The following is a 12,334-nucleotide window of genomic DNA, read 5'->3' as shown; positions in this document are numbered from 1 at the left end:
GAATGATATTTCCTTAGTATAGTCAAGGTGACTGTTTTTTCGTTTGTTTCACTTACCATTCGAGATATATTCAACATGAACATTGATGCTAGCTGTCCAGTTGCATTAGGTACCACAGAAAAGGACAGATACGATTCCTTATCGGAGTTTACACCTTATCCTCAACGTAATTTTGACTAGAACCTGAATACTAGGCCTTCAATTCTGATCTGAGCCTTCCAAAACAATGTTTCTGTTTGTTTGGAATTGTTCGTACCACTGTTTCGGTGAAATTGAATATTCTTTAAAGTTCCGGTTCTTCAAAGTACCGGTTAACCCTACTTCTACGAAGTATTCTCGGATTTCGGTAGAACATAACCTTATTTGCAGCTCAGAGAGGGCAGTGTTTTTTTTATAGAAATTCGCCAAGAAATATCCGGATAAAACTTTTAAACAAGAATGCCGCAATTATGGATTGTGCTGTTTAAAACTGTCCGTATTCTCCGGAAACCCTTTCTTAACATTGTCCAGCATTCAGTTTATAAATCACCATTAAATCATTAACTGAAAAAACTGTCACGAATTGAAAAAGGTCCCATAACCTTTTCGAGTAGTGTCGTTAACGGAATTCCTTTCGGTCTGCGGGATAGAATTTCAAATGTTCACCATTCATATGGATTCATGTACGATGGACCTTTTCTTGCTCATGGATTATATTCTCAACACGGAATTTTCGGAATCCATCCTCCAAACCCAATGAACGGAATAAGGAACGAGTAGATTTAGATGTATCCTTATTCCGGTCAAGATATTTTTTACTTTTCAGCATTTTTTTATCGGAATTTGTTTCAATAGTAGTTTGTTTTATCATTTGTTATTAAACAGCGTTTTTTAAGATTAGTAAATGTTTTTAACACCACTCGATTCAGAGGCGGCGCACAACTGTCATTTTTGTTGATTTAGCTTTGCTGCGTCGCAGCATGCGTGAAATAATAAAAATGACAGTTTTGCGTTGCTTCCGTATCGAGTGGTGTGCCCCCGAAAACGCGAGCACTTTTAATCTTGGATTCCGTCAGGAGTGACCTTAATAGTGAAAATTAAAAAAAAAATTGTTGGTCGTCACTACGAGCGCCATTTTGACTGTTTTCATTAACCCACTTGCTAAGAACGTCTGTCATAATATTTAAGCATTTTTTAGTGAAAATTTGCCCTGGATTTCAAACACAGAGCATAACAAGACAAAACAGGTAACATTATAGCGTATTACCAAATTGTTGCCTGTATTTTCCCTTGGATTCCGTCAGGAGTGACCTTAATCGCTAAGAATGACGCTGGTTTTAATTTCATTTCATGCATACATAACCATATAAAAGTACAAGGATATTTTTCTGTTGTTTTTAGACAAAAACTCTTTGTTATTTATCATTTTGTCTTGCGTGAACGGAATTAGGCGCTGATTGGAATAAGGGCACAGCACGGTAACATAAATAACAATTGTTTTCACGAAAAATTTAAGAAATACGGATGGCCGGTTCAGGGTCGTTTTGCCAAACGCCGTTTGGCTAAATGGTTGACATTTTTTTTCCTTGTTTAGCATGTGAAGTGAGAAATGAATAGTACGAAGAAACGAGAAAAAAAAGAAAGAAAGAAAAAGGAAGAAAGAAGAGGAGGAAAGATAGAATAAGAAGGACGGAGGATGAATGGATCGAGAAAGATGGAAGACAGAATCAGAAATAATGAAAGAGAAAGAAGGAATGAAAGTAGAAGTAAGAATGGAGGAGGAAGAAGCAAGAAGATAGAAGGAATAAAAATTAATTCATCATTTTTCAATTCTGATTTATCATTTCCCATTACTCATTTTTAATTTCTGACTACTTAACTGACTATTTATCATTTCTCATTACTCATTACTCTCACATCATGTTTCGCACTACTCGGTTTTGAATTTTCTCATTATTCAGTAGTCACTTCTTACTTCTCGCTTATCACGGTTTATTTTTTTTCACATTTCTTACTTTTTGATTATTACTTATCATCTGTTATTCACATCTTACCTCTCACCTTACCTTTTCTCACTTCTTATTAGACACGGGCCAGTGTAACGTGGCAGGGTTTCAAGAAATTAACTAATAGACCAATGCAAACTCTAACTTAACCTCACTTATTTTGACAGTTCACAGAGCTTGTTTACAAGGTGTTAGAAGAAAAATCGACGAAGGGAAAATTAAAATTCATATTTTTAGTTTAAAATTGCTGTGATCCGAATATATTACGTAATTTTTATGGGTTTTTCGACACCCCCTCCCCTCCAGTAAGTTTTTTCCATACAAATAAATTTTTATTTATATGGAGCATAATATATTGACTGATCCCCCCTCCCCCCATAAGTGCTTACGTAATATGTGTACGGCCCCTATCGTGTATATAAACACAACCGTTTCTATCTTGTAAGCGTTCGTAGCTTCAGCTCGAGGTTTATTAATAACTGGTGGCTTAAGCGCCACTTCCGGGTTCCGGAAGACCATCGGTCGAGTTGTTTTGCCCGACTAATTCTCAACTTCTCTCCTCAGGGGTCACTCGAACGGTCGCTGGCTGAAACTTAAGATAATGTTCAGAAAATTATTTTGAGCTTTTTAGTGGAATGTCTTCACTTGTCATAAGAGTTGCGAGTTTGCACCTTCCCATTTAATTCCAACACTTGATTGTACCTTGACAGATACGTATTTCGACCTCAACAGTAAGGTCGTCTTCAGTGTCTCGTACTTGACTCGACTTAAAATAATGCTTTGCACCAAGTGTTTGGCCACCTCCCAAGTTACGTTACTCGAACTCTCAAACTCTTCCAACCCGCTAACAAATCTCGGCAGAAATTATGCGAAGCGAATGATCAAAGTTGACAACGGAACGGAACGGAAAAGCAAAAGGAATGATCTCTCAGCGATTACTCTAACTAAAAATCTTGAACGGAACTACTCGATCTTCTTATTTAAAAAATCGTGGGATTTATTTGGCCATGTCTACACGCTAGTCACATACCGCGCAGGTTTTCTTCTTCGTCGACTTGCTGGGTTTCGCCGACGCGATGTCGGCAAACCGGTTCGGAACGGTGTCGAACCTGTTCGTGGCGATGGCGGCGAAGCTGTCATTGACCATGGCGGCGACAGAAGAATTGCCTAGCTGCAGGGTGGCACGCAACTGATGAGCCCGGGCAAGTATGGCCGAACTAAAGTTGGCCTCCGATTTAATCGAAAGAGCTGCGTCGACGGATGTCGCGCTTCCCGGGTTAATCTTCCCCGGACAAGGGCCAACGTACCTCCGCACGGCTTCACTTTTTACGGCTATGACCGTCCGTGATGAAATGAACCCCCGCCTTCGGTTCGACGTATTCCACGCGCCGAGCTCTCCGAACGTTTGGAACGTTTTGGACCACCATCGATTTATTGGCGATCGACGCTTCACTTTACTCACGAAACTTCACCACACTTCGTTTCGTTACCCCGAAGAGCGGACCCCGAAAAGCGGACAAAAACTCCCCTAAACGATCAAATGGTGGAAATGCCGGGTCGGCTCCGAAAATTCCAGCCCGTACCAAAAAAAGCACCACGCGCTGGAAGTCCAACGCGAAACATTAATTAACATTTAACAGATAACGAGTAGTTCGACAAAAATTTACCTTTTTTGGTACACTACACTTTTAAAATAGAACTTTGCGAGAGTCGGCTACACCGACAATCGAATCAAATATAAAGAACGAACTAATAACGAAAACTAATTACAATCACGCACAAAGTCACTCCAATCACTTTAGTTACCTTGACAAACTGAACTTTACTCAAACTCTATAATAGAAATTCTTAAAACTCGCAAAACTTCTATAAGCCGTTGTGGCCGTTATGGAAGCGAAATGAACGAGTTTTAGTTTGTTCATGAGCAAGAAACCTTCTGCAACAATTACCCCTTATTTAGCAATTGCGCCAATTCAAATTTAAAATAGCGACATAGAGTACGCGCCTTCGGAGACATCGAGATAATTTTACTACATTTTTTACTACATGGAACATTACAAAGTTTTGTTGCCATATTGAGTATGGCTGTCGTCACGGTAGTCAATCATCACAACATTTAGTCGAGACACAAGACATGTCGACGACTTGCTTTCTCGTTGACGCGTACCGAATTGAATTTTAAATTTAAACATGATTTTACCTAAAAAGAAAAAAAAACGTCAAAAGTTTCAAATATTGAATTAAACTTAAACCACAGACAAACAGACGTAACAGCTAGAACAATTTCCTGAAAAATTCATCACCCAGTTACTTTATCACAATCTCGCGTGCACGTTGCACGAAATGGTGTTTAGTACGACAATGTCAACAGACGGCGCTAGTGTAAATTGTCAAATCTGAAGGAAAACGATGCGCGCGCCTCTAGGTGTGAAACAAGTAATCAGTGTTATTTGATACAAGCATGGGCGATGGGAATTTCATCAGTGTTACGTCTGTTTGTATGTGCTTAAACAGTCAAGACTATAGGGCACTGCACGGAAACATCTCTTTCTCTTTCGTTCCTCATACATTTTGACGTTTACTGGCCTTGTTGTTTTCTAATTTCTATGCAGCAAGAAAGAGACAAAGCAGTCCGTGCGGTGCCCTATAAGGCACTGCACGAAAACATCTCGTTCTCTTTCATGCTTCATAAATTTTGACGTTTACTGGCCTTGTCGTTTTTTAAATGCTTTGCAGCGAGAAAGGGACAAAGCAGTTCGTGCAGTGCCCTATTAGCACAAACTATTAGACTCAATAACAATAATAAAAATTAATTTCAAAAATTTATTTACACATGATTTTGCTTGAAAAGATAAAAACGTCTGAAGCTACGAGTATTTTCGTAAATTTAAAACGATAAAAAAAACGTAAAACGTTACAATCTCTACAAACAACTCTCCTCTAATTAATAGGTTCCATAGCAGTTGCTAGAGCCGGAAGCGGAAATAAGCCGCACCACACTCTCCTCCTCTATCTATTCTCCTACAACCTTGAAACAGAACTGTTTCGAACCCCTTATGGGTCTGAAGCAGATCCCGACTAGAAGGTCATATCAAAATTATATCAACCTATGTTATTATGTTATACTAAATTTTTTTAACAAAATTTGTTAGAAACGTGGTGCAGGATGTTGTTAAAATATCTAAATTTCTATCAAAAATCACACTACTGGAAACAAAAAAACTATCAAATTTTGTTACAATTTTATCATAAATATAACATATTTTGTTAGAAATTTATAACAGAATCAGATACAAAAATATTGTTTCTGTGCAGATGCACATTTTTACATTTTCGTGATAGGTCTCCAGATTGTGATCAACAATACAAAACTTTTGTTTTTGTCTGAACAAGAATATTTTTCGAGAACATGAAACTAACAACATTATAAATAAGGCAACCTTTGCAAATTATATCAGCGTTGTGATATCTATATGGCTGGTGATTTTGCTACATCTATTTTAATTGCCTACTGTTGGGCAATTCGGTGTTGAGCATATTTTAAATCATATTATGATAAAATTCTGTTACAACATTTGAAAGATAATGGCCACTAAGAACAAAATTGTATCAAAATAAGTTATAAATATCACAATATGTTATTATTGTGTTCAGTTTCTGTTATGCTCTTCTAGTCGGGATGACAGGGCGCTCGAGCCTGCCAGTCAGTGGATGGAAAGGTCCGTTGTGATAAAGGCAAGTCTCGGATAACCTGGATTAAGTTTTCTACGAGTCGAGTTCGCATCGATTTCATGAGTACGATATAGTAATCATCACGTTGAAAATTTAAGCCAGCAGTGTAAAGTATTGCCTAGTGTTATACAACGTAGATTGGCCACGCATTTTGTAGGTTATTTATTATTATTATATAACAAGTCCATGGGAATAATTCAGTCCTCAACATGCCTAATTATTATCACTCAACTGCTTTTAACACTACGGTCTCACATTCGCCATAATCCAATCCATGTGAGCGCCAACTTTGGTGAACACAGTTTTTGAACGATTGCATGTACCCCAACCGTTCGAAAATATTCCGAACTGCACGAAGCGCATTCCGTTGAATCGAACCGTTTGGCCCAGCGGTCCTCCTCCGTCTCCAAAACAGTATCCGGGCGAATCTTCCGTCACTGTGCAATACTGATCGTAATAAACCGATCCGGGATCGTAATCGTCTTCTGTAAATAGCTGCTGACATTGCTCGTGACCACTGATCACTCCGATAGATGCCTTTCTTAGCATTATCGATAGTACAGCATGTTCCGTTGAACCCCAACCTGCTATAATGTAGCTTGGCAACTCCACTGATCTTAGTTCAGTTGTCAGTGGGAGACAAATTGGCTGAATGTGATCTAAAATTAGCAAAGGTTATAATGATTAATTATTTTAGAGCGTCTTAGGGGAAAGGTCTTAGGTCTTTTAAAGGTTATTATGTTTTTCGGAGTTTGGAAAGCAAATGTTTATTACCCTCGAACAAAACACCTTCACTAAGTCGAATAAGGGCTATGTTGTTCATCCCTGTGTATTCATTGTAGTCCTGATGTTGAACCACGCATTCTATTTGGAAATCTCGCACAGGAGGAGCACAATCATAATCGTCGTTGCAGTCGATGTCTTGATACCAGGTGTGTTCTCCCAGTCTTATTCGTTCGCTAAAATAAGAATATTTTAATATATTATCTCTCCGAAATATCGATACCCCAACTTACGGAAGACTTGACTGAAGGCAAAGCGCGGACGTTAAGACGTAGCGCCTATTGATGAGTGTTCCCGCGCAATTAAGGTTCTCGTCCTTGTATAGAAGAATTGCCATCCAAGGAAATTCGAAGACTCGTGCAACTTCGCCAAACATAATCCGGTTGGGAGTGTATATTCCACAGCTTCTGGGGAAAATACCCCAACCCAATTTTGGTCCATCATCAGCTTTTGGCTCGCAGTTATCCAAGTCAGATAATTCTCTTCCTTCAACACTCGATATTTTCGCTCCGATCACTTCGCCAATCCACGGCAAATAATCGTAGATCTTTGTAAAAACTGCATATCCATCCGTTTGACAAAGTAATTCGTTGTCGTCTCTCACCTGCTTGTACGATACAATTCCTCCAATGTGCCATGCGCCATCCACATCGAAAAACATACCACCTCCGCTGTCACCGTTACAGACGCTGGTACCCTCGATGTACCCAGCGCAGAACATCCCTTTGTCTAAAGTTGGTCCGAATACATATCGGTTGCTCGTTAAGCACGTAATAGTGTCAATCACTGGTAGCACCGCTACCTTCAAAATACTGGACACTTTGTTGTTCTCTGTTATGCCCCATCCGATTACTGTTCCGTTCTTCCCGGTCAATTCCTTTCCCTGGTAAACGCAAGCCGGATGGACATACTGATTGAACTCAACTTCCGAATCAAGCTCCAGAATAGCTATGTCATGTTTGAGACTAGCTCTGTTGTAGTTTTCCATCTTATGTGTGGCTCTGATCAAATGCCGCTGTCTGCCGTGAAAATCGTGTATCAAATCATACGCACCGACTTCAACTAAGATGCTTTTACTAGGCATCAAATACCCAGTGTTTGAGTTGATTACACAATGCGCTGCCGTCAGGACATGCGTAGCAGATATTAGTGTTCCACCGCAAACGTACGTAGTGGAGGGATGATTTTTGTGGAAAATTGCAACATGCCACGGCCACTTTCCTTTAACCGCATTCTTACCATTTACTATTAGTTCCGTTGTTTTTTGCTGCGGGACTCCACATTCTAGTGAAGTGCTGATGTTAGGTTTGATGATAATAAGTAACAAGAGCGAAATGGAATTCATTTTTTAATCAGTCCTGCTAACTAATTCAGCCATGGAAGTCACAATCATACTGATGGTGAAGCTCCAGTTTACACCACTTTCTAGCAAGGGTATTCAATCCTTCGAATAAAACGAGATGTTAGCTAGGTAGCCAATTATTGTGTACTAATAAGTACTCTTTTGAGATAAGCGTGATCCTTGTGCTCTCACTAATGCTATGTGTGATTAGCAAGTTTTTCACCGCTTGTCGGTCCAAACCAAAAAATTACCTGATATGCAAGTGTATGTATTAGTTTGCACGTTTTCGGTAGGAGACATATTTTTCTCAATTTAAGTTTACCTACTGCATTACTTACCCTTGAAATGATGGTCGATTATAATTGTTTGAATTCAACTCATTCCAAGGTAGAAATAATTTAGTTTTGGGGTTTTCCATCATTTGGCGGATAAAAACTCATTGCGGCTCAGTTCAAGTTTGATAAATTCTAGTAGGGGTAACAGGGGTAACATGCAAAACGGGCAAAACGACCTTTTGGCAGTTTTAACATTGTTTCAGGAATATTTTCAAAAATGTTTACAATTGGATTGGTAGCTCGAGATCCGAATTACATGCGCTGTAGTGAATACTCTGGTACTAAAAAAGGCCAAATGGTCATTTTGCTCTTGGGGTGCATATTACCCCAGTTTCCCTACACCCCAGTTACCATACACAAAAAGTGTGGAAGCGTCGCTGAAAGTGCAAAGAAAAAGCAATAAAAGAGACTATCGATAATGTCTTATCTACAAAAGAGAAAGACAATATTCATTATATTTTATCTTCAACAAATATGCATAGATTACATATTTTATTTGTTAACTTATCAAACTGTGACTTTCAACAAAGATAAAGCTAAAGAGTGCTAGGTTCGAAAGAAAAATACCGAACCCTACACGGAGAAGTAAACTACCCAATAGTGAGTTTAATTCACCCAACCTCGAACATCCGTACGGGAAGCCAAAATTGAGTAAGTAGGGTCGAAGTAGTTTGCCTTTACTCCCATGTTAAAAAAGTACCCAACGGAAAATTTATTTACCCAAATGTAAGTTTAATTCACTCAATTTCGACCTCAGGTAATGAAACTCAAAATTGGCTTCCCGTATTGAGCTGGCGTCGTTGGATTGTTTGGCTCTTTTGTTTTTGACAACAGAAGAAAGAGTGGATGAAAGAGAAGAGAAAAAATAACTCAAAAATAAGTTTAAAAAAAAACTTAACGCTGGGTACTTTTTTTCTTCCGTGTACGATTATAAATTAAAGATGTTGAACAAGCCGTTATGAAGATAATTTTTTTGTTTTCTTGTTCAAAACAAATTTAACGAAAGATTATGATTTTACTTCGAAAACTAACTTTTTATAGAAGGCTCCATAGTGTTATATACCAAGGTCAAACTGAGTACATGCCCTGTCTGTCCGTGCGTATGTGTGCGCATGCGTGTAGACAGAAGCTAAGAAAAACATTAGCCAACTTTTCATATAGGGTGGGTGTACTAATTGTCGCCATACATAAGAACAACTACTTTTTTCAAATAAGCAAAAGGCATGTGGGTGGACTTTATATATCAAGCGAAAGGTTTTACTTCCTGCTCCTTAGAACAGCTCCTAGAACTACAACAAAATTTGTTATTATAATCCTCATAATTGATTAATCCATAATAGGAACGCATGCACCAGTTGTGGCACTATTTTTAATTTTGGTTCCTTATTTGGCAAATCCCATTGTTTTTTATGGGATTGGCCAAATTGGGACCACTAGTGCGACAACTGGTGCAAAGGACGTCAAAAATTAAGCAAAATCAATTTTTACAATTATGCTTTACTTGTTTTGGAGGAGATCAAAGGTTCTATCGTATCATATGAATATGCTTTATCGATATGAACTTGGTTTGCGGTGATTTGATTGGCCATTTGGCATATAAAGCATTAGTGCTACAACTGGTGCTAGCCACGACTGGTACATCTAGCCTAGTAGGAGAAAAGGTTCGGTTGTCTTTGGTCTTCAACTTTTGCCCTAGTTGAACTTATGCGGACATTTGTATACCAATGGATAGCTAGACGAATAACCCTACTACTAGCGAAGAAATTATACTGATTCAGTCGATTTGGGAAATTTTATTGACAATTTCGCAAATTTGACATTTTTGAACATTTCAATTTTGTGGTTCGGCTGTGGGAACCCTTGAAAACTCGGCTGAAAATGAGGAAAAAATAATAAAACTCACCTAAATTTAAAGAAAAGGAATTATTTATTCTTCCACCTAGCAGTGAAGAAGCCTTTCTCGAGAATTAGGGAGGATATTGATTTTGTGATTGTTATCACATGAGAAAGGTAAAAAATTGCACTTTTTGTTAATGGATTTCATTATTTCCATTGATTTGCGTTTAATGCATTCATTTATATTTATTTATTGATTTATTATCAGATTGAGGCCGGAGTGGCCTGTGCAGTGCATAAAGTCTTCTATATTAAACTAGGTCCATGACTGCATGTCGTAATCCACGCAGTCTGCGGATGGTTCGCAAATCTTCCTCCACCTGATCGATCCACTTTGCCCGCTGTGGACCTCGCCTTCTTGTTCCACCGGATTACTGTCTGACATACTGGCTACGTGCCCAGCCCACCGCAGTCTTCCGATTTTCGCGGTGTGAACGATGGATGATTCTCCCAACAGCTGATGGAACTCCTGCTTCATTCGTCTCCTTCACGTACCATTCGCCATCTGCACCCCACCATAGATGGTACGCAGCACTTATCTTTCGGAAACTCCCAGTGCGCTCCCCGATTTTTCCTCCGAAAAATCGAGTTCTGTCTGTTCCGCGCCCGTTTGCCACCAGCTGCTGCGCCTAGTCTTGGGTTGGTCTACATCTTGTAGCCGCCTAATGTTTAGCCGCGGCGGGCGACTCCAACGCGTGTTGTACACCGTCGAGAGTTTTTAACGCAGGCATACTGCAACGAGGTAGTGGTCGGATTCAATATTCGCACTGCGGTAAGTGCGTTCGTGATGTCGGGAAAGAATTTACCTTCGATTAGAACGTGGTCGATTTGGTTTTCCGTTTCTTGATTAGGTGATTTCCATGTGGCCTTGTGAATATTCTTGCGGGGGAAGAAGGTGATTCGGACTACCATTTCGCGGGAGGCTGCAAAGTTTATGTATCGTTGGCCGTTGTCGTTCGATGCGGTATGCAGACTATCCGGTCCGATGACCGGTCTCTGCATTTCCTCCCTTCCTACCTGAGCGTTCTTGTCACCGATGACGATTTTGACGTCTCGCAGTGGGCATCCATCGTATGTCTGCTCCAGTTGTGCATAGAACGCTTCTTTCTCGTCGGATCTCCCTTCGTGTGGGCAGTGCACGTTGATGATGCTATAGTTGAAGACACGGCTTTTTATCCTCAGCTTGCACATCCTTGCGTTGATTGGCTGCCACCCAATCACGCGTTGGCGCATCTTGCCCAGCACTATGAAGCCGGTTCCCAGCTCGTTGGTGGTGCCTCAGCTTTGGTAGAAGGTATCCGCTCGAGGCTTTGGGACAGAATGTCGAAAGACAAAAGGTCGAAGGACAAAAGGTCGACGGACAAAAGGTCGAAGAGACAAAAGGTCGATGGGACAGAAGGTCGAAGGGACAAAAGGTCGAAAGGACAAAAAGTCGACGGGACAAAAGGTCGAGGGGACAAAACGTCGACGGGACAAAACGTCGAAGGGACAAAAGGTCGAATGGACAAAATTTAAAAATCTATAATTCTGTATACATGAAAAATACTAAATATACGACAAGTTTGAAAACATGTTTCTGAAAAATAAATCTAGCTTATTACATTTCCCAGAGATTTCTCCTTCTTTATTTCATGGGCAGTTCTTTTGCCAATTTACAGTTAATATTCAGCAGCCAGGGCGAGCATTGTATGATTTTGATTAGTTCTCGGGACGAGAACTGAAAAATTAATACTTGTTAGATCGTGCTCTTGTAACACGTGTCACTTCGAGTGCATGTTTGAGTGAAATACGTTGGGTTTGGTATCTTTGATTTAGTGTCGTATAATTAATTATTTCGCCAACGCGACTTCCTATACATTCCTATACATTACATAGCGATGTCGATGGGGATGTTATTGGTTTTAATTCAACGTGACGTTGTTATTGATTTTAAATAAGAAATAAACACTGAAGCATGTACACAAAGACTGGCACTAAGCCATACATAACAGTTTACATTAAGCACATTATTCTCTGATTCAACCGTACGAATAATTTTAATTAACACTCAAACATGCGTGATGTTGTATTTTGTACAGCATTACCGAAAAAATCTCTCGTGGTACACAGCATGAACGATCCTGCATTAGTGTTCCAGGATATAATCATGATTGTGCATATGCAATCACTCGGAGTATTCGAGAGACGGGTGCTTAGGACCACTTTTGGCGGTGTACAAAAAGACGGTATGTGGCAGCGAAGTATGAACCACGAGCTAGCCC

General features: G+C 39.7%; 2 protein-coding genes across 9 annotated transcripts in view; one reads left to right on the top strand and one right to left on the bottom strand.

The window, feature by feature from the left end:
- Positions 1–12,334, top strand: part of LOC134212851 (solute carrier family 66 member 2) — a 119,468-nt gene that overhangs the window by 96,061 nt on the left and 11,073 nt on the right. The gene's annotated exons all lie outside the window — the stretch shown is intronic.
- LOC134217005 (polyserase-2-like) lies at positions 5,873–8,033 on the bottom strand. Its single transcript, XM_062695760.1, has 3 exons — positions 6,734–8,033; positions 6,492–6,676; positions 5,873–6,376 (listed from the first exon to the last, which is right to left on the bottom strand). The coding sequence occupies exons 1-3, from the start codon at positions 7,843–7,845 to the stop codon at positions 5,961–5,963; spliced, it is 1,713 nt and encodes a 570-aa protein (XP_062551744.1). The 5' UTR covers positions 7,846–8,033; the 3' UTR covers positions 5,873–5,960.

This window comes from Armigeres subalbatus, chromosome 2 (genome assembly GCF_024139115.2).
Source record: "Armigeres subalbatus isolate Guangzhou_Male chromosome 2, GZ_Asu_2, whole genome shotgun sequence".
NCBI lineage: Eukaryota > Metazoa > Arthropoda > Insecta > Diptera > Culicidae > Armigeres > Armigeres subalbatus.
Note: the sequence above shows the minus strand (reverse complement) of the source record. Positions and strands in the feature narration are given on the sequence as shown.

Coding starts and splice junctions, on each gene's coding strand:
- LOC134217005 (XM_062695760.1), bottom strand. CDS start 7,845: ATGAATTCCATTTCGCTCTTGTTACTTATTATCATCAAACCTAACATC. Junction 6,677..6,733: donor TGCCTTCAGTCAAGTCTTCC/GTAAGTTGGGGT, acceptor TTCTTATTTTAG/CGAACGAATAAGACTGGGAG. Junction 6,377..6,491: donor TGAAGGTGTTTTGTTCGAGG/GTAATAAACATT, acceptor TGCTAATTTTAG/ATCACATTCAGCCAATTTGT.